Consider the following 22,346-nt stretch of genomic DNA (forward strand, 5'->3'; position numbering starts at 1 on the left):
TCAAGCCATGAATGTACAAACACAAAGGACCTTTTAGGAAGTCCAGCAAGACCCCCCCCGCCCCCCTCCCATAAAAACCGAGCAATTAAAAAAAAGAAAGGGAAATAGTAAAGCGGGGCAGCAGTAGCAGGGAAGTGGTTCCAGCGGCATATTAGAATCAGATGGTGCCACCTCACATCGGTCTCTGGCCACCTGTCCAGCCTTCTGTTTGTCCGTGAGTCAGAGAGGCAGCAAGATTAAAGGCGGTCGGAGCCTAAAGGGCGCTAGAGCCTCTACCATGGAGCAGACAAACCAAGAAGTATTCCATTAGTTTTACGCCATCACAGCAGACTGAGTGGAGGACAGCATTTTACCATAAACTCTCCTGGCTTCGGTCCTTTGATGACGCCTTCTTTCCCCGTGTTCGTGAAAGCTTTGTTTAATTACGAAACAAAGCCGATGATTTACCGACAGATTGTAGAACGGATGGAATAAGCTGTTTTGTATAGAGTCCCGCCCAGCATTTGAGATCGCCCTTTTACAATAATAAAAAGGCCCATAAACCATGAGAAAACGCTAGTTCTTGTGGTTAAAACTCATAAAACCTGTTTTTGTACTTCAGGTACAAAAAGGGTATTGTACCAAGTGTCAGGAGATAGTGAGAGCCGTTGTGTTCAGTTCTGATGGAGGAAAAACACTTCTCCTGAAAGGAATAGCACTCAAATAGACTTGTGATTGGATTAAGGAGTAAAAAGAAAACAAAAAAACAGCTCGACACTGTCAGGTGTAAGTGCAACACACACACACGTGTGTGTGTGTGTGTGTGTGTGTGTGTGTGTGTGTGTGTGTGTGTGTGTGTGTGTGTGTGTGTGTGTGTGTGTGTGTTGTGTGTGCGTGCGTGTGTCATAGCTCAGAAGAAGGTTTGAAGAATGGCAAAGCAAAATAATTAGTCAAATGGTAATTAGAAATGACTAACATGTACTGGTTACTGCTGAGCCACAAGGGGGCGTGAATTACCTCCTGTCCAGAAATAGCTTTCATTATTCCGCCACTAAATTACCCCTAAATCAACTGTGCAAACAGCGAATGTTTGACATGAAAATATCAGAGGGCATTAAAATATACTTTTGCCTATCGACACAAATCCCTCTGTGTGCCTTGTGCCACGTCTATGAATGAATCCATCCATCCATCTTTCTTCCTATCCCATCTTATCCATCAGTCCATCCATGTCCTCCCTCTTCACCGTGACGTGAGCCAGGCACATCTTCTAATCTGCCCTCAGCTGGAGGTGACACACACCCAGCAGGCTGCGCGGCAGGATTAAGTAGGTACAGTATACATACAAACAAGAATTTGAATAAAATAGATTGAAGCAAAGAGTGGATCCGTACACTACTTGGTGGTATTTCTCATAATTGAATGACCGAAGCTCCAGATCGTTTCTATCAGAGAAGCTCCCTTCTCAGGGGGACTGAAGAAAATCCTTTCCAAAAGAAAGTGCCACAAAATTATTTCAGGCATTTAACTTTTTCAGTAAAACCGGAGTTCAAAAACAGACACCCCAACCCCAGGACTCTGAGTGAGGGGCCTCCTGTTGATTTGGGCAACACCTCCTGTGCAGGTGCGGACAGGCCCGCATCCCACCCCGCACCGCCAGCAACTGAACAGGCTGAACAGTGTGTGTGGGGGCACATATAATGCAGATGTCCCTCATGAGTAGTTTACTTTTTGTTGATCCATTTAGTGCAGTGACATAATCACTTATACACACACACACACACACACACACACACACACACACACACACACACACACACACACACACACACACACACACACACACACACACACACACACACACACACACTTCATTGTCTCTGAGACAGTGAGCTCCATCCTGCTCTCCCTCCCTCCCTCCCTCATTCCTTTCCTGAACGGCTAAACTGCTGAGTTGGCCGGATCAACCCACGGAGACCGACATGTTTAGAGAGAAGGGGGAGGTTGGGGGTTTGACTGGCATCTTCTCACAGTGTGTGTGTGTGTGTGTGTGTGTGTGTGTGTGTGTGTGTGTGTGTGTGTGTGTGTGTGTGCGCGCACGCCAGACTTCAGTGGGTCTGTTCAGGAGGTCACAAGACAATATTTTGACTCAACAGAACCCCCCTATAGAGAATTTGTGAGTCATCAATCTTCCAATTGCGCAGCATTATTGAACACACCCGCTCCAGAGACGCATTTTAATCTAAGAGGACTTATCGGCAGACAGAGGACAGACTAGCGGGCTTCCCACATGTTCCCACGTCACTACTAAAGAGAGTTCTGGGGGAGATGTTATCGTAAGGAAACCAAAGTTATTAAGTCTCATCCTTCCCACTTCCTGTCCAAGATGATCTTTTGACTGGTGATGGACCTGGCGAGGTTTCCTTGTGAGCTCACAAAAAAAAAAAAAAAAAAAAAAAAAAAGAAGTTTGAATTTATGTTCGGCATCATCACACTGATCTCCAGATCTGGTGAATCTTCTGGGCCAATAGGAAACGTCCTGGTGTGACCAACTGAATGAGCGAGTGGACGTCAGCGCCAGTAAAGACTCAACAATTGTGAAGAGCGACTCGGGGCACGACAGCTTGTCTCATTGTTTCAGCGCCGTGACCTATATATGGCTCTGCTTGGGACAAGGCCCCTTGGCTGGACTTAATTGTGACTTTGATCCCTTAAGCACGAACACGAACACACACACACACACACACACACACACACACACACACACACACACACGAACACACACACACGAACACACACACCCACCCCAGTTCTGGTGAACTTGTACAACTCACTGTCCATGTTGCAATTTAATGCACCAGAATGTACCATCAAAAACAAACCGTGCCTACATTTGGACATGGGATGGTTGATGTGGCATAATTTAAAATAAATCTTAGTTCAATTTCTCGTGGACATTAAAAAAAAAAAAAAAGTGTCTGGAATGGCTCATGATTTAAAACTTGGACACGAGGGGATACTAAGTAAACAACAGGAAATCTGAAACTCCCCCGTCAGCTTTAGAGGGAAGGAAAAAAAAAACACATGTTATGAAAATGCACAAACAAACACTGCCCCCTCTATGTTCTTTATTTTTTTTGTTTTTAGCTCCAAGCATAGTTGGCGTCCCAAGGCAAACAACTCCATTGTGGTTTTTCAGATTCTGTCTGTCCTGATGTCAGATGAACCAGACACAGAACACACGCACACGCACACACACACACACACACACACACCTCCATGTCACCGCTTTGTGAAACCAGTGCATGTTTGTGTGTATGGACAAGTGGGAATATGGCCAAAATATGCATAGTACATCCATAGTGACGACTGGTAAATGAGATTGTCAGGAGTAAACATGACAAGACAACACCCTTATAAAACATTGGAAACCAATGTAAAATAAACCCCGACATCGACCACAGTCGCCATCGCATCAAGTTTAAAAGATTGTACAGTATCAAAGATGCAGAGGAGAGGGGGATGAAGTGGTGGAGGACAGAATAAAACGGAAATAACAGAGCAGCCTCCCTGGTCTTTCACCTATACTTGCACAAAGGCAACCTACCCATCAAGACAAACAGAACACAGACTTTTCACAGACACCTCAGCGCGATCCTGACTCCCGTGGCCGATTCCGACCCGCCGTTCAAACTGGGCGGCTCTGTAATGCACCAGCGGTGGCTATGACTGCTGTGGGTGAAGCTGCTGAGAAGTCAAGTTTGCAATTATGGACGCTCAAAATAACCCAGTGCGGAGGCAGCGCAGGGTTTGTAGAGTGCAAGCCGGCCACGGTTCAAACGGTCACGGCAAAACGCTGCATGTTGCTTCCATCTGTGTCGCTGTCGACCGGTTCCTGCTGCTTGGAAGATAATTGTGAGAATTTGCGATAGACTGACTTGAAAATTGCTGCTAAAATGGAGTAATTATTCCACGTAATTTCAAAGTTAAGCTTCAAAACTTACAAAAAAAATAAATAAATACTTCAAACAGATGCAGAGGCCTAGTTTACAGGCTTACACTTGTATCAACTTCATTTTGCCATCTTAATAAGTGTGAGCTTACACACACACACACACACACACACACACACACACACACACACACACACACACACACACACACACACACACACACACACACACACACACACACACACACACACACACACACACACACACACACACACACACACACACACAGCGTGCCTGGCCTTGTCCTACAGTAGAGATGTAATTAGGGAGGAACCGGAGTGAGCAGTCTCGCAGAAGGCCTCTTCCGACAAAACCCAACAGTCCCCCCAGAAAAAAACAAAACAAAACACACCGACACCCACTCAGCATCCCAGTCCCTGCTCCCTAACCCCAAATGCTTATCCTGCTTCTTCACAATCCAGGAGCTTTCCACCATCCTTTCCACCTACACCTGCTTTGGTAAAAAAAAAAAAAAAGTATCAATCCTAAAAATTCCTTGGTGGAGGTTCAAAAAAAGTATGATTCAGATGGTATGATTTGAATGAATAAAATCAGCAAAATATTTAGTCGGGGCTGAAAAAAGGACGAACTCTCAACAGCAGCAATAGCTGTCCCAGATGCCTGTAATGTATTTTCCCCGCACCACAGCATGCCAATGGTAAGGATCTGTTGTCCAAACACAGCTGGCTTAAAAAAAAAAAAAAAAAAAAAAAAAAAAACACAAATTAAAAAAAGAAAAAAAAGAAAAGAAAAGAAAAACATGATTAAATGACTCTAGAAATTGCACAGTGCAAGCGGCAAACTCAAACAAATACAATCCTGGTTTCATGTTTTTAAGATAAAACCCAGAGGAAGTATTTCAGCTTGTTTTCTCTGGAGCTTCAGCGCTGAGGTGCGGCCACAGCGGTGGAGGGTCAGGAAGCTGAAGGCCGGCTATATCCAGCGCATTCTGCGTGCAGTCTTTAGGGTTTTAAGTATAGGTCTGCTCTGGGAAGGGAGTCTTAATTCCGGCCGAGGCCTTTAGAGAATTTGGGCTTTGCATGACAGCACACAAGACAAATTTACTCTTGCCTGATAGTTGGAAATCAGCAGCCTTGCAAACTAACTGAAACACAGACTCACTCTGCTATGCACCATTATGGCATTCCAGACAATTTCTATTCCACTCCCCCCCCCCCCCCCCCCCACCCTTTCTTTTCCAGGTTTACTTGACCCCAGCGTCCTTACACAACATGTTTAATAACAAAAACACGATCCCATCAGCACAATTTAAACACAGCACCGGGATGGATCAAAATAAGATCAGTTTGGAGATCCAACTCCACTGGCGTAATAGGACAAGGAGCCAGACATGTTCACATGTGCTTGGGTGGGTGTGCAGGTTCAAAACTCCCTGACGACAAATTTATGCCGCAGTGTCTGGAAAATCCAGCGGGGGCGGGGCGGGGCGGGGCACTGTTGAAAGTGAGGTCGTAAAAGAAAACCCCGAAAATGAGGCACAGACCTAAAGAGCAGAAAAACCAATATAAACAGGCCAAAGACAACAGAGCATGCAAGTTTAATTAAAACACCCGGGCCCCCTCCCCTGCTGGGCGCCGGAGGAGGAGGGCTGAGAGCAAGTGTTTTTGGGATGGAGGGCTCGATCTGTGGAGCAGGAACGCCGTCTTGTACGACACATTGGAAGAGGAGGAAATGTTGTTCTGCTGCGTTGGCACGGGAACGTGTGGATGAAAAGGAAACGTGATATGCACGTGTCCTCCGCATAACCCCATTTAACCCCTAATAAACCTGAAACTATTTTCTTTTCAATTTGAAAAGCATGGGTAAATAAATAAGTAAGTAAGTAAATCAATAAAGAGGGTGCTTTGATTGAGAGAGAAAAAAAAAAAAAGAAAGATAGTGGGGCTCAACTGAGCAGTGTGCTTTTCACCCGGCGTCAACATTCATCACATACCGCAATGAAGTGTTCACATATCTGAAGATTTTGTAGAACCCGACGCCTAATAATGTCAGATGAACGCTTAATTTCTCTACTCCCTCTTCTTGGAACGGCCTACAGAGAACGACTTGGTCTCCACGGGGTCATTTAAAGCTTTTGTCAAGAGCAGCGTTTTAATTGCTGTTAACTTTATTTTAACCACATTTATCAGGGAGTCAGTGAAGCGTGCGTGTTTAAGCCAACCTAACCTATATATATATTAAATATTTCTGCAGGAAAAGAGTATTACCAGTACCAATATTAAAGACACACACACACACACACACACACACACACACACACACACACACACACACACACACACACACACACACACACACACACACACACACACACACACACACACACACACACACACACACTAGAGTGGAGGCAAATCTGTCTATTGGATAGCTCCGGTGTTTGTGGGCACTTGTGCACGTGGTTCCTTCCTGTAGAGCGGCGGACATGATTTAGTGGCTGAGCCAGGCGGGCTGTAATGGGCTTCCAGTCAAAGAGACAAAGGGAAGCAGTTCCCATCAGACATGGATACCGCTACCCTGTCCTGCTGCCGCCAGGCACCAGGCCCCTACATCACACTTTAACCACAGACCCTATTGTGTGGTACTCACACAGGGAGAGGAAAAAAAAAAAAAAGCCCACACACCATTTTATAGTCTATCTAGCACACACACACACACACACACACACACACACCTCGGAACTTGAAAGGTGTCACTTTCTTTTTGAAACAGATATACTGTACATACTCACACTTTTACAGGCAAATAGACACACACACAGACAAACACACACACACACAGTTAAAGGATAAATCCACATTTAGCCACTGCAAAGTGTAACACTTTACTCAACTGACTCAGCCTTTAACACATTTCCTCTCCTGAGGTGAATCCATTGCAAAAGGAAAAGCCTTTTCCTGCATTGCTGACTCCAAAAACAGATTCTCCTTTATCTGTTTGTGCATTTGCTTAAACTGGGACTCGACTCTTCCTTCCTCTGTCCTGCAGAACATTCTGATGACTCTCTCTCTCTCTCTCGCTCTCTCTCTCTCTGTGTGGTTTTCCCCTGCTTGTTGTGAACAGCTGAGTCAGTCTCTAATGTGAAAAGAATCCAGACGAGCCTCAGCCGCTACCTGAACACAGGCTCAGTGGGCACTTTGGGGGCGGAGGGTCATTTCAGGGAAAGAAGGGGGGGGGGGGGGGGGAGACTAACATGATGAAATGCGACATCTGGGTGTCTTCTCCTCGGCCTCCTCTGCTCTGGCACCACCAGAGCACAAAGAGATGTTCCGGAAGCTCCGGCGGGATGCCCCCCCCAGAGGAAGGACAAGCCAGGATGGGTGAAATGCAGAGGCCACATTTCACCGGCCACCACCCAAAAAGCATGTATGTGTGTCAGTGTGTGTGTGTGTGTGTATATATATGCATGTGTTGTAGCGTGGTGTGTCGTGTGATGAATAAAGATTCTTCTTCGTAATTGTTTGGCCAACATAGAAAACCAGATCATCTGTGGGGTGGCGCTGTGAATAAATATTGCATTAGTTAAATTGCAGCGCTAATTACTGCGCTGGCTCAAAAAGCACCGGGGCCAGAAGATTTAGGAGAACGCAGCCGTGCACTCGCATCTGGGGAACGGTGCATGTGGCAGCAAAGAACAAATAATCAAATGTAAACAGAAGACTTGCAAAGACACACACACACACACACACACACACACACACGCACACACACACACACACACACACACACACAACTACTATGCAGATTCAATTAGCACATTTCTCAAAACACATCTTTTATGGTTACACGAGAATTTTCCGCAGCAACACTGATTCGTCTCGAATAACAGGCAATGATCGGGCGACGTCAAAATCGGAGACAATAGAAAAGCAGCTTGTTGTGATGGAGAACGGTTTTACTCTTTCAGGGATAGATGCATATTATTATCTGATTTGAAACAGAAATGTGGCCATGCCGTTAGGATTTCTGACGTTTTCACTTTTCTGGCGTTCTGCTCAGTTCTCGGTGACTCGGCGTCTATTCACTAGTGCTGTGTTCTCTCCAACTGTCTCTGGAACAAGGTTGACATTCAACACATTTCATTCTGTTACTCAAGTTACGCCATAAAATAAGTCACAGTGAGGAGAAAAGAGGCCGCGTGGCGGATGAGTCAGCACAACTCTACATTTAAAATCCCTTCGGTCGCCAACGGAGTCGAGTCAAGTCAGGTCTGGTCACTTCAGGCCTTTATGACTCATGAAAAAGCTCTCCCATCTTTTCAGAGGGGATTTCCTAAGGGCCATACACACAAAGGACTGCTCATCTTTTTTTTTCCCCCCAATAAAAATAAAACCGAAGGGATTTTATTGTACAAGAAAAAAAATCAAAATAAAATTAAAGGTGAGCGGCGTCAGTGAAAGACGGTGTTTGCAGTTTGCGTTGCAGGCCGACATTTTTCCCCAAAAATCACATCTGCTCTTTTCGGCGAACTCAAACTGGCACACTTTCCGCCGTAGTCCTGGAAGTTTTATTTGTGCTGGACGAAACCGGCCTCTCTTTTGGTTTGGCTGATGTTGGTATCCTGCCTTCCAGTCCCCCACCCCCGCCAGGTGCGGACAACATTTGGGTTACCAGGGCTGTGTGCCCGAGCCAGATATGGAGTGACGCAGACACGACCTTGGCCCGGCTCCTTCGCCGTATTTATTTAAACTTTGCAAAAGAGGTTTCACTTCACGCCCGTTGACAGTTTAGTCTGAGTTGTTCTGCCCACTAATACATGCTCTACAAAAACAACAGCGTGTCCACCAAAAAAATAAAAAATAAAAAAATGCTTGCATATAAAAAGGGCCGATTGGGTCGGCCGTGTGATTCAGAATGGGATCGAAATAAGCGGAAGAACTTTAACGTGAGGAGATTTGTCCTATCAACTTCAGCGTCTGCAACCTTGCAAACGAGCCAAAAGCACACAGGCCATTATTAACATAATTATAGCCATCGGTTTCGGGTTTTGGGCCAACGATCAAATGCTTTTCCACTTAGAATGCGGCCGGCCGGTTTCCTCCACCTTGGCCGTCATCCACCACCATCCACCAGTGAGAAGTCCAGACTTATCTGGTAGGATAGAAAAAGGGCCCGCTATCTAATATCTAAGTATTTGGTGCTGCAATGGACCCCCGAGTCTAACAAGCAACATTTCACTTTCCTCTAATAAAAGCATTGCTGCTGCTGCTGGAAAACAGTCTCCTGTTTGAGGAGCGAGATAGTCGTATTTGTCAAAATATTAACATACGGGAGGGACGGCCGTATCTCAAACAGACTTTGAATTATTTTGCATTAGAGGGAAGATACAAACTGACAGTTAGTACTCACGGTCATATCACCGAGAGAGAGCTTCCCATTAAGAAGCTGATCACACTCACATCACACTGGGGGCCCGTGGGCGTGCGATCGAGGCGCGGCCTCAGAAACCCGAAGGGCAAGGACGGAGCAGGACGGGACGAACGCGAGCCGGGGTCGGCGTCGTGCATTTGCGGTCGCTGTGGGCGATAACAAGAACGCAGCCACGAAGTTGGGCCGCCATGTTGAAATGCGTGCGCGTCACCAACTTCCGGCTGACGGCAAAGAACCGAGCGACTGAGATCACTCCTGGAAGGAGGTGTGAGAACACGCAGACACAAATTCAACACGCTCATGGTGAAATGCACGGCTTTAATCGTCAGTGGCCGTCAGTGGCCGCCGATCCTTGCCGTCGCCCTGTAAGGGGAAAAAAAAACCAAAAAAAGAAACAACAACTTTTAAGAATCCTTGGTCGTGTTTGAATAACAGGATTTATGGTCCAAGCCAAAGTTCTCTGCTGTCTGCTTTCTTAACTTCTATTTTGACAACAGTCGCGTCTCCTCTGCCCCTGGACAGAGGAATTAAGAACCTTCAGGAAGGCAGCAGCCCATGGAGAACATGGAGAGCAGAAGAAGCACATTCCACTGTCGTACGGGTGGCATTTTTCTCTTTTAACGCCAAAGGAGTTCATCAACGTCAACTTTAACGGAGCCTTTGAAAAGTCTTAGGCGTTCAAGTGGGATTGTTTTTTTGCGCCACTGTCGCAAAGACAACCTGGATCCTTTACGTTTTGCCCTCAGAGCCAAGTTCTGTGTAAGAAATACGTGAATGTCAACCCCTCCCCCATTTCCCCCCCCTCTGGATTTTCTCACACACACACACACACACACACACACACACACACACACACACACACACACACACACCCCCCCCCCCCCAAACGCGGATGGTGTCATTATTCTACAGCCACTACACTGTGCAATCAACATTAACCTCATAATGATGAGTAAAAGTAAAAAAGTTGTCCATTGCCCCTTTAACACAATTACGTGTGTATGAGACCTAATCTTCCATCTTCTGTGAATCTTCTTTCAACAGAGCGACCATTCATATATTGAAAAGTGTAAAACTAAAGTGTGTACGGTTTACTGTGGAACGACCGATATTTAATAGTTCTACCGTTCTCCGGCAGGATTCCACCACTCATCTAATACTGTGTGTAAGTGTGCCTTAGTGACTGTTTTATTTTTAGTTGTTTTTTTTGAGCGTGCACCAGTTTCTCATTTGACTTTTTTTTTTTTTTTTTTTGATAAAACAAGACTGGTCCTGTGGTGAACGTTGTGTGCTACTTTGAGCCAAAGCCACAACGTGTAAAACCTCTAATCACACACTGCAGAGCTCACTTACCACTTCATGTCACCCAACTCAAAAGTACCTAATCGGCGACAGTGTCAAGTCAGGGGTGGCGGAAAACAACACGACTGCTCCACGCGCCAAATGATCTCTCCAACAATGTGAACTGAAAGCCCCGGGAGGGTGTGAGTGGAGGGCGGGGCCGTCAGGTAGAGCACCATGGCTCGTACAAAGCCGATGCTGCCACGGGCATGTGCACACAAGCTCAGGTACACAGAGCGGGCGAATTTAAATGGAAAACAAGGATATCTGATCTGGGAAGGGGGTGGGGCTGGAGGGTTCTGTGTGTGTGTGTGTGTGTGTGTGTGTGTGTGTGTGTGTGTGTGTGTGTGTGTGTGTGTGTGTGTGTGTGTGTGTGTGTGTGTGTGTGTGTGTGTGTGTGTGTGTGTGTGTGTGTGTGTGTGTGTTCAATGGCTGCAGAGCTCCGGAGGAGTATTGGTCAATGAGTCCAGCAGGTTGAAAACCTTTTCTCTGTCCCTGAACCAAGTGCATCAAAAGCTCTGTGCCAAATGGGAATCAGTACGATCATGCAAAGTGTGAGCAAATTAGTTGAGACATTTTCTACCAGATGACACAAATGTGTTACAAATGCTTGCATGTTTTACATGACTGAACTGAAGCCGTTAAACTTTAAGAATGTCAGGTTTTTGGAACCCCCCCCGCCCCCGCCCATGTTCTATCGTATCTCCAGAGGAAAATAAAACTAGAGAGAAAGACAGAAAAAAAAAAGTTTGTGGATTCAGACACCATCGTTACATGTCTAGGAGCAGACCGGTTAAATGTCTGCGACTCCGCATGCGGGGCGTGTGTTGGTACATCGTAATGTGCATGCGGGTTTCTTGCTCATTTGCAAGGAGGAATGAAGGGTTTCAAAGCAACTGACGATGCCCACGCAGCATGGGAGAGGCGAGTCACTGTGTCAGCGTGTGAGCGTGTAAAATGAGCTCTGTCCGCGGTGGTCTCGGGACGGAGGAGCGTCTACACAGCGACGCCGCCCTCTCACAAAATGATGAAATGCTTTTGTTGACTGGCACTGCCTGCCACAGTGCGTGATGTCACATACCAGCTGGAGCTGCACCCCCTTCGTAAGCAGAGTCACAGTTCCACTCAACCGATGTATTGTATTTGAAAAATGCGCGCTATCTTTTTTTTTTTTTTTTATCTATCCTTTAAGACAGCGTGTGAATTAACGGAATGTAACTAAAAATGTAAACCCAGTCAACGCAACGCTGACTCACTCATACCTTGAATCTACCTCGCATTTTCTACATTTCTGGCCGCACCCAAAAGTCCAATATCCTTTGTGGCACAGGATGAAAGTGACCGACACTGGGTGGCTAAATTTGGTAGCAGATCGAAAAGAGTTTAAAACTGTCGAAAACAAAAAGCTGGATAATGGACAAAAGTAGCAAGGAGTTTCAGAGAGTACATATTGGCAGATATCCTACTTCTGGTCAACATACAATCCATGTGTTTAGATTCAGCTGGAAGCCCACAGGCACTGCATCATAGTGGGGCACTCATTGGCTTCTCTTCAATAGTTTTGCCCCCTATCCATCTGTAACGTGTACAATCTGACTATCCAGCGCTTTGTGGCCGACTCTTGTAGTTTAATCACCAGGCTACAATTACAGCAGCGCTTTGGAGTTCAGTATGGAAGCGTGCTATCCAAATTCCAGGAGCTTTGGGTCTGAATGGAGCTGAATAGTGATGGATTCATTTATATTCCTGCTGGCTCACAGTCAGGACCCACCACTCCAGAGCCCGGATCAATACGAGAAAGATGGAGAGAGCGGGACCGACGCAGATAGTACAACTAGTTTCCATTCAGGGTTTTGTGGCGTTGCCTTTGAGTGCGCACGCACACGCGCACACACACACACACACACACACACACACACACACACACACACACACACACACACACACACACACACACACACACACACACACACACACACACACACACACACACACACACACACACAGTAAGGACCCTCTCTTTTCATGCAGATCTTTTGTCTCTCAGTAATGTCTGGTATGCTGGGATACAGGCTTTGTCCAATGACCTGATTTCTATGGGGCTGCCAGTGTGTGTGTGTGTGTGTGTGTGTGTGTGTGTGTGTGTGCGTGTGTGTGTGTGTGTGCGTGTGTGTGTGTGTGAGAGAGAAAGAGAGAAAGAGTGTTCGTCTGCCTGTGAGCCCTTCCTTTGGATGAGACACAGGACTTAGCCAGGCAGACACAGACAGATCCAGCCAATAAGGGGGCAGGAAATGCAACATACGCACACGCTGCATGAGGTAAACAAAAAGGCCTCGAATTCTCATAGTGAGAAGAGGAACAACTGCACAAGGCTGTCGTCTGGTGAAAACCAGTTCTGATTCATATGAGCGGAACTAAGTGAATACAGAGGAAACAATTAGATAGACCAAATGCTGGAAAAGTGAAGATTGTTCATACAAAAGGACTGTTTTGATATGAACAAACCAAATAGCAGTCCCATATATACAGAGCCGGTACCATAAAGGTACAGGATGAGTTACAGTACATACAGTACACTTAACTTTTAGGTTTATTGCCATTTCTCCATCTATGTTTTTCATATTGCAATGCAACTCTTTCCCAATAAAAAATAAAAATAACCCATATAAATGTTTTATGCTTAAATAACCAACGAAAACGAAACCATCAAATACAGCTAGTGATACTGACGTATGGTCTCCCACAGGGCTATTCTTCCCTAAATGCTGCATAACCTACCTTGTCTCTGGATGAAGATCCTCAGCAGAGGGTGAGCCGTGGACACAGCTTTGCAGAAGTTGTCGTCGTTGTTGATGGGCAGCAGATCACCGTGCACGTCGGCGTATCCGATCATCACCTCCATGTTGGCGATGCGGTGGATGTGCATGATGAGCTTGTAGAACTCCTCGAACTTGCCGGGCTTGACCCGGTCCACCGAGAAGCGGCGGAACTCAGCGCCATACTGGGAAGATGAGAGAACACACACACACACACACACACACACACACACACACACACACACACACACACACACACACACACACACACACACACACACACACACACACACACACACACACACACACACACACACACACACACACACACACACACACACACATTAGAGGGATGATCACTAGGGAGAAGGAAGGAAGAGGAAACCTGGATGGTCTCTGATTATTAACAACTATTGTACTTTTGACTTTGGTACATGTGGGCCTATTTGTAATAATAAATAAATAAATGAATAAATAAAAAAGGCGCAGGAAGTTCCTTAGAAGAAAGACAAATAACCGAAAAACCGGTTTGGGGTTTAATGAGTGTTACTGATGGTATCACTTGCATTTACATACCACACTCTGCAAGAGGGTTTTAATAGTATAGAGCAGCCATTCCCAAACTTAAAAATGCCGCGGCCCATGTAGAAATCTGAAAATGTTCTGCGGCACCTCCCGAACATTTAATTCCAACTCAGTGATGAGATATAACATACGATCTGGATCAAAAACAGATCAGATAAATGAACAATAACATGTTATTTAAATCCCCTGGCTTTGTTTTAATAATTTATTCGGAATAATTAATAGAATAAAAACAAATTTTATTCGTTTAATGTTAATATTTAATCATAAATATTTTAGGGTAATTTCAAACTTAATTACAATATTGAAAATTAAAAACGTATTTATTTATTGTAAATGACCTCTCGTGCCCAATCTGCACTACCTTCACGGCCCACCAGGGCGCCGCGGCCCACACTTTGGGAAACACTGGGATTGAGTCTTGAAACATTATGTAACGTTCAATATCTGATTTCAACACCCGAGGATTTCCAAGTGAAATTCAGTATCCTAAGTAAGTATTAAGTATTGAGATTTGATATTGTGTTCACCCCACCTGCTTCAGCGTTGACCGCAACCGTAAAAGTAAACGTGTCATGTCAATTCTTTGTAGTTTAAAGATTACAATTTTTTATTTAAAGCTAGGGAGACAACCTTTTCAAAACAGTATATGACTTTTAACCAAATCCCATTATTAAGAAAGACTTTTTAAAGCAATGTATAATTTAGGAACCATTATTGAAAGTACAATGTTGGTATTTGTATCAATACCCAGCTCTATATATAAAAAAATTCAACAATTACTTAACCACAGTAAAAATAAATTGTTCATTGTTCCAGTTGCACATCACTGAACGTTTCTGGTCCAGGACACAACTGGAAATGGAGAAGGAGGGGGGGGGGGGGGGGCGTGACGCAGGGAGGATGTGGAACAAAAGAACAATCCAGGTAGATGACTAAGGACTACGGCAGAGATTACACCAGCACAGACAGACACACAGACACACAGACACACACACACTTTTTTTATTATCATATTACATCACTACCTATCATCTACCTATTACAGAAGAAATACAATTTTGGACAGACCGCTGATTTGCCCCAACTGATGGAAACTCACTGAATTCACGTACCATTTATGGCGACTTCCAACGATTTCCAACATTGGTTCAAAATCCCCTCGACATTTGGACAGAAACATATAACCGTGGAATCTAACGACTCCTCAAAACGACCGCGGTCGGCTCGAGTAATTGCGATCGGGCGATTACGTAATAATTGCGACGGCCCTAAATACAAGAGAGGGTTGAAGAGGAGGGAAGCAGATGAGAAGGGGGGAAAAAGCAAGATGTCAGGAGAGCAGAAGAGGTTAGGAGAGGAGAGAAGAGCAGAAGGGGTTAGGAGAGGAGGAGAGGAGAGCAGAAGAGGTTAGGAGAGGAGAGAAGAGCAGAAGAGGTTAGGAGAGGAGAGAAGAGCAGAAGAGGTTAGGAGAGGAGAGAAGAGCAGAAGAGTAGAAGATGAGAGGAGAGGAGAGCAGAAGACGTTAGGAGAGGAGGAGAGGAGCGAGATTAGCGAGTCCCACTCTGTAATTAGGAGATGACACACGATCCTAAAAGACGGGAAGACGCGCTGGGAAAGTGCTGCGATGCCGAGGTGATGCACACTTTGCCAAACCCACTGCACCACACACACACACACACACACACACACACACACACACACACACACACACACACACACACACACACACACACACACACACACACACACACACACACACACACACACACACACACACACACACACACACACACACTTTCTATGAGTACAGGGACTGGTATCTTCACGTGGAAAATAACTTTCTCCAGAATGAATGAGAATTGAATCAGGAATGAGGAATAATGGCTCCTTGAAGGTCTAAATGGATGACATTGAGTTTACCGAGTTGACTTATTATATTAAATGCATTTTGCTGGTTTGCTTCTTTAATTGTTACTATTCCATTGCCTTCTATCGATGTGAAGCACTTTGAGTTGCATGTTGTGTATGAGAGGCGCCGTACAAATAAAGATTATTATTATTATTATTGATACTAGTTCTTAAATGATACTTTTGATACAAATTGTGCCGTTTCATACTGGAAGTGCTGCGTTAAAAGGCACATCCTGCTTTGAAATTCATATGCCTCCGTCTAGCTGGGAAAATAAATAAATCACATATGATTGAGACACTTTTACAAACTTTTTGTTTACTTTTTTGGGCAAGTAGATGCTGAGGAGATAAAACAACTAAATAGATCAAGATTTGACGTTGAACTTTTTTTTTTTTTTTTTTTATGTATTTTTATAGTATGGATACTTTAAAAGTCTCCTTTCAAAATTTCCAATACCCGGGCCTACGCATCATCATTATGCGATCGAAAAAAACATACAAACAAAAAAAAAAAAAAAAAACGGCCTAAAATTGGAAACAGACTTGTAACCATCCCTATGACAGAGGCTGTAAGAAAACAAAGCTGTTTGACAGGTTTCTCTGATGCGACATCTAGACAGAGGCTCTTTGGGAAGTGAAACTAAAAAGGCATTAAAGCAATGTAAATTTAAAGATTTAAACATCACCACTTGATACGATACTCTAATGCAAGCTGGTTTATGAATACACTTCAAAAAAGAATAAAGCGGATTAATGTGTATTTGTTAAAGGAAAACTATTTTAGTGCCTTATGCATAGTGAGAAAAAATAAAAATAAAAATCTGGTTTCCTCCAAAACCTGAGGCCTCTGGGTGCAGGCAAGTCTGAACACGGAACAATTAATCACCGGCCTAAATTTCAAATCCAAACCTAAGAATACATCTCATGAGCGTTGACGTCAGCGTTCCTCCTCCCGGCCAATCAGGAGAGGACGATACAAGCGTGTTCAAACAAGTTGAAAAAAGCTGGATGACATAGTGAATAAAAAGTCTTATCCTCTAGCTCATCTGGGTACACGGCAAAATGTACCTTTTAATCACATTTGATAAAAAAAAAATAAAAATAAAAAATTTTAAAAAGAATTTCTAATGTCAATCAACTAAATCCTGATAATCAACAACTTCAATAAATGTCTTGTCAATCTATAAACAAGCACTTCATAGATCTTTTAGGCGGAACGTAATCGTGTACAGTCTTCAGGCTGATACCGCAAACGTGGTGATGGAGTTGAGAGAAAAAAAAAAAACAAAAAAAACAAAAAAAAAACATGAAGCAATCTGAAATCCTCCCGAATAAACGTAAAAGGAGAAGAATCCCACCCACTCCACCCCCACCTCTGATAAGAGCTGTAGCTGAGTGAAACCAGTTCCCAGACGACACTCCGAGATGGTTAACTAGACAGCCAGTGTTGACGCTCACGGACCGAACGTCCTGAAAGTCTTTCCCACCAGGACACAAAGAAGAAACTGGGAATTCCTTTGACGCACGGCGTGAACGTGAAGTTCTATCCCATTGTTCTAAAAAATATATACATATATATAAAAAATAAAAAAACCTTTATCTTCAGTTATTTTCTTTAATGACTAAAGACGATAAGTCACCCGGACAAACATGACGTCTAATCTGTTTCTGTCTCCAAGAACGATCTAACCTTGTCATGTCCTAAGGAGGCAGAAGATTCAGTTTCTACGGTGACGGCCGGTTTGGGATGATAACTTTGATACATCGTATCCAAGACCATGATTCCACAAAAAGAAAAAAAACATTTAATAAAACACTAAACCATTGATGGGCTGGAAAATTTTGCATCGGGCACCATTTTAGCCCTTGGAAAAATTCCATTCCCATTCCGCCTGTCCGCTGATCGAGCCGCTCCGGCGGCGATTTCAATGATGTCAGGGCCGCGGGGACATAAATCGAGCCGTGAGTCGTTTCATCAGATGCTAAATAGAAAACGTGTGACAATGAAGGACGTGATTCACATCAGCGCAGACAATAACTCTGGACGCAATGACAGCGCCAGGGCAGCCGAGCCCGCCGAGACAATCCCTCGGCCGCGGGGGCCCCTCCCACCAACAACAAAGTCATTTTTCTTGTCCCGATGGAACAAAACCACGAGGGGTCCCGACGACAGCGTCGTCCTCCATTCTTCCACAACTCGGTGTCATGAGGGATCGTTTCGATTTTCCAGCTACTAGATGCAGGTGACTATCCAAAAGGTCGGAAGGTCATCGTTTACCACACACACACACACACACACACACGATTACAGGATTTCTTCAGCTTTAAAAGTTCCTAATCCTCATACACCAACACTGAACTGGACGTGACACTATGCACCTTACTACTGGAACAAACTGCAAAGACCCTTAAAGTTGAAGTCACTCCCCCCCCGGATGATTTAAGAATTATCTTTTTTGTCTTTTCGGTTTTGCCGATATTTTTATTGACGTGCGATTGTGGAATCCAAGGTCTCCCTCGAAGGAGACGTTAACCTCAACGAGACCAGCGGATGAAAATAGAGCTGTGATATTCATCTGAGGCCGGGCACCAAACGTGTCGGTCTTAAACCCATCTCGTTTTCACCACATAACCTGAAAGGCGGTTTAAAAGAAAACCGACAAAGAAAATGTGTTCTAGCGAGAGCGACTTGGTCCGTACAAGGATCTGTATTATGCAAGTGTGTGTGTGTGTGTGTGTGTGTGTGTGTGTGTGTGTGTGGACGTCATTACTCCTGCACACACATGTCAAAACCTCTCAGTCTTTCCCAGAAGGACGGGCAGGCATGAAACACAAACACGATGCTCTTTCACCACCACCAGTGGGTCATGTCAGCGTGTGTAAGGCAGGGAATTAGAGGAGGGCCAAAGGCTCCGGCTGACAATAGGGGAGGCTTCACTTTTGGGGAACAGGGCTCATTCACAGCAACAGTGGAGGGCCACAGCCAACTTCATTGTAAAAATAAATGAGAATAAAAAAGGTATTTCAGATAATAGCACCACCACACACCACCCTCCCCAAGATCTGTTATTCTTCCCACAACATTCTCATGTCAGCGCCCGTCGCAACCGCCCCAGAAACCCAGCAGCCAAAACTAAAAGGGCTTCGAAACGGGATGCGCACAACTCTATGACGCAATCACCTGTGGCATGAAACTGGGGCATTGGACCGAGGAACAGGGGTCAGGGGTCAGCTTTTACGCGTGGGATCACGCACAGACCCCACGAAATGTTGCTGCCACCGCCGTCACCGGTATGACGACACCATCTTGAATATTTTCTTCGAGATGCAAACCAAGGCAAAACAGAAAAGGCACGAATGTCAGGAGCGCTGCAGTGTAAGACGACCTACAATTTGGTCGACGCTGAATATGGGGGATTTGGTTTCAATTTTGTCTCCTTCTAGTTTTTTTTATTGGTTTAAATATATATTTCCCCTGTACTTTTCTACATTTTGTCATAGTCGTTACAATATCTCTCTCTCACACACACACACACACACACACACACACACACACACACACACACACTCTCTCTCTCTCTCTCTCTCTCTCTCTCTTTGCTGCCACATAGTTTGAATAAGGGGGCGATCCAAATGTTTGACCAAATACTTACAAGTACAAAATACATACATAAAAAGAAAAAAAAACCCGGATTATTGCCAAACAAAAAAATGTCCCCGGTGTGGGACTGGTGAAGGTTTATCTTGTCTTATCAACGCACCGCCAGCCCATCCCAGAGACAGAAAAATAACCCCTCCAACTCCAATTAGACTCGGCATCATTAGTTCCGAGCGGAACTCCCCATTAATCGATGAGTCTGAGGTGGGGAATCGTTCCACGAGTAACACACCACACCACAACTACGTGACGTCCAACACTCGGAGGTTTTGGGTTTTTTTGTTTGTTAGGTTTTAGGGGTTTTTTTTGGTTCTTGCTTTTTTTCCCTGCACGATCTAAACGCAATACGTGGGAGGAGGGAGGGAGGGGGGGGGCGGACTGGGATTTAGGATTTTTTTTTTTTTTTTTTTTTTAAACGCGACAAAACTAGCGCCATGTGTAAATCTTCCCATCTGTCCAAAGTACACAGCCACTCACCTTGCTCTTCACCTCCACCGCGTTACAGTCCGCGTATCGCAAAGGCTGCGATTTGTGAAAACTCCGATTCATTTTGATTGTTTTGTGGTTCAGAGAAGAAAAAAAACAAAACCCCAAAAAACAGAAGAAGAAAAAAAAAAAAAAAAGTTGAGCGACGCCGAGCCCGCGACCACCGCAGGGGCTTTCAATCCGAATAAACACCTCTCGCTCCCCGCGTCTCTCGGACCGGAGCTCAGCTTTATTCCTCCGGGTGTTTGGAGCGATCCGCGCCGTGGAAATAACTTCTACTTGACGGGGACGGGGACGGGGGGGGGGCGGAGGGGTGATAAAGCAGTGAAGTAGTTCCCCAGCCGCCAGGGAGGGAGAGGGAGGGAGAGACACTTTGGGGGAGTGATTTAAGTTTGGAAATGACGTCACCCCCTCGCTCGTCCACAGCGCCTCCGAAAAAAAAAAAAAAAAAAAAATGTGCGGCGCCGTCGCTGCCGGTCGTCCTCCCGGCCGCCGGGGGCGGTGCGCTCTCGGCGGGGCCGGCTCGCGTTCCGTTTACCTGCGCGGCCCTTCGTCCGCCCCCGCGATACGTTTGCGACGCGTCGAGCGCCGCGACCCGGCTTGTCGCGCTCGCCTCTCCGGCCCTGTCGCCATTCCTGCACATTTGTCAATATTGTTGCGTATAGTGTTTGTATAGTTGCTATATTTGATTTTTGACGCTTTTCTTTTTTTTTTTAGATGTAACGTCATTTAGAGCTGATCTACGTTGCCGCTGCACCGAGAGAACTTCCCTTTGCGCGCCTTGCACTGAGGAGAATAAGGATTCAAATTCTCCCTCTCTGTCCTTATGTGACATGTATTTTTGACGTGCTGCATAGATGGGTGCATTTTTTTTTTTTTTTCCCCTACCCCTGTTCTTCCCTGCCTTTGAAAACATGACATTATTGACAGGTGGAGGGAGTAACATTGATCATCTCGCTGCAGTGGCACCTGTCAAGAGGTGGGACATATCCGGCAGCAAGTGAACAGTCACTTCTCGAAGCGTAAGGATCAAAAATTCACAAATCACAAATTGTGACGGCTAGACGACCGGGGCAGAGCGTCCAAAACGGCAGGTCTTGTGGGGTGTTCCCGGTACGCCGTGGTTAGTCCCTACCAAAAGTGGCCCAAGGAAGGACAACCGGTGAACTGGCGACGGGGTCATGGGCGCCCAAGGCTCATTGGCGCCCGTGGGGAGTGAGGTCCAGCCCGTCCGGTCCGGTGCCACAGAAGAGCTCCTGTAGCACAAATTGCTGGAAAAAATGATTGCTGCTACAATAGAAAGGTGTCAGAACACACGGTGCATCGCCGCTTGCTGCGTATGGGGCTGCGTAGGCGTAGACGGGTCAGAGTGGCCATGCTGACCCCTGTCCACTGCCAATGGGCACGTGAGAACTGGACCATGGAGCAATGGGAGAAGGTGGCCCGGTCTGATGAATCACGTTTTCGTCTACACCATGTGGATGGCCGGGGTCAGGGTCCGAGCCGATGGAGCGTCTGCGGGATGTGCTGGAACAACAAGCCCGATCCATGGGGGCCCCACCTCCCAACTTCCGGGACTTAAAGGATGTGCCGCTAACGTCTTGGTGCCGGACACCACAGGACACCTTCAGAGGTCTTGTGGAGTCCACGCCTCGACGGGTCAGAGCTGCTTGGGCGGCACGAGGGGGGCGTACACAATATTAGTGGTTATTAGCGGTGGTTTTAATGTTGGGGCTGATCGTTGGCATGATGTGGCGTTGCTGGAGCAAGCAGCCATATTTGGAGGCCCACTACTCACATTGACTGTGAATGTCGGTTGGCATTTTTGAATTAAAAGATGACTTGGAAGTCCTGTGAGGTGGAAAATTGCCACAGAAAATCTTGTACAAAAATGGAGAAATGAAGGTGGAAAAAAGAAGGGTTGAGGTTTCACACATTTTGTGTATTTTAGCTATTTCTCTATGCAACCGAATGGAAGTGATCCTCAAAAAATGGCGCCCAGGGCCACCATCAAATTTCACATTCCCTATTGATTGTACTCACATTAAAAACATCCATTTGCATACATATTCTGGAGGTAAAGTAATATCAACCTTCTTCCAAAAGCTTTGCAAAATTCAGTTCATCAATAGCAATAAAAACTCATTTTAAAAACATTGCTTT

At 45.4% G+C, this 22,346-nt stretch overlaps 1 protein-coding gene across 1 annotated transcript in view; it reads right to left on the minus strand.

Annotated features, from left to right (window-relative positions):
* Positions 1 to 20,423, minus strand: part of pard6gb (par-6 family cell polarity regulator gamma b) — a 29,612-nt gene extending 9,189 nt beyond the window's left edge. Inside the window, exons 1-2 of the mRNA XM_080003894.1 lie at positions 20,175 to 20,423; positions 13,503 to 13,725 (exon numbers count right to left, since the gene is read on the minus strand). Of these exons, the coding sequence (XP_079860020.1) occupies positions 13,503 to 13,725; positions 20,175 to 20,246 (295 nt within the window). The 5' untranslated portion in view covers positions 20,247 to 20,423. The remainder of the gene's footprint in view (positions 1 to 13,502; positions 13,726 to 20,174) is intronic.
* Between the last annotated feature and the right edge of the window lie 1,923 nt (positions 20,424 to 22,346).

This window comes from Zeus faber, assembly GCF_960531495.2.
Source record: "Zeus faber genome assembly, chromosome: 1".
Taxonomy (NCBI): Eukaryota; Metazoa; Chordata; class Actinopteri; order Zeiformes; family Zeidae; genus Zeus; species Zeus faber.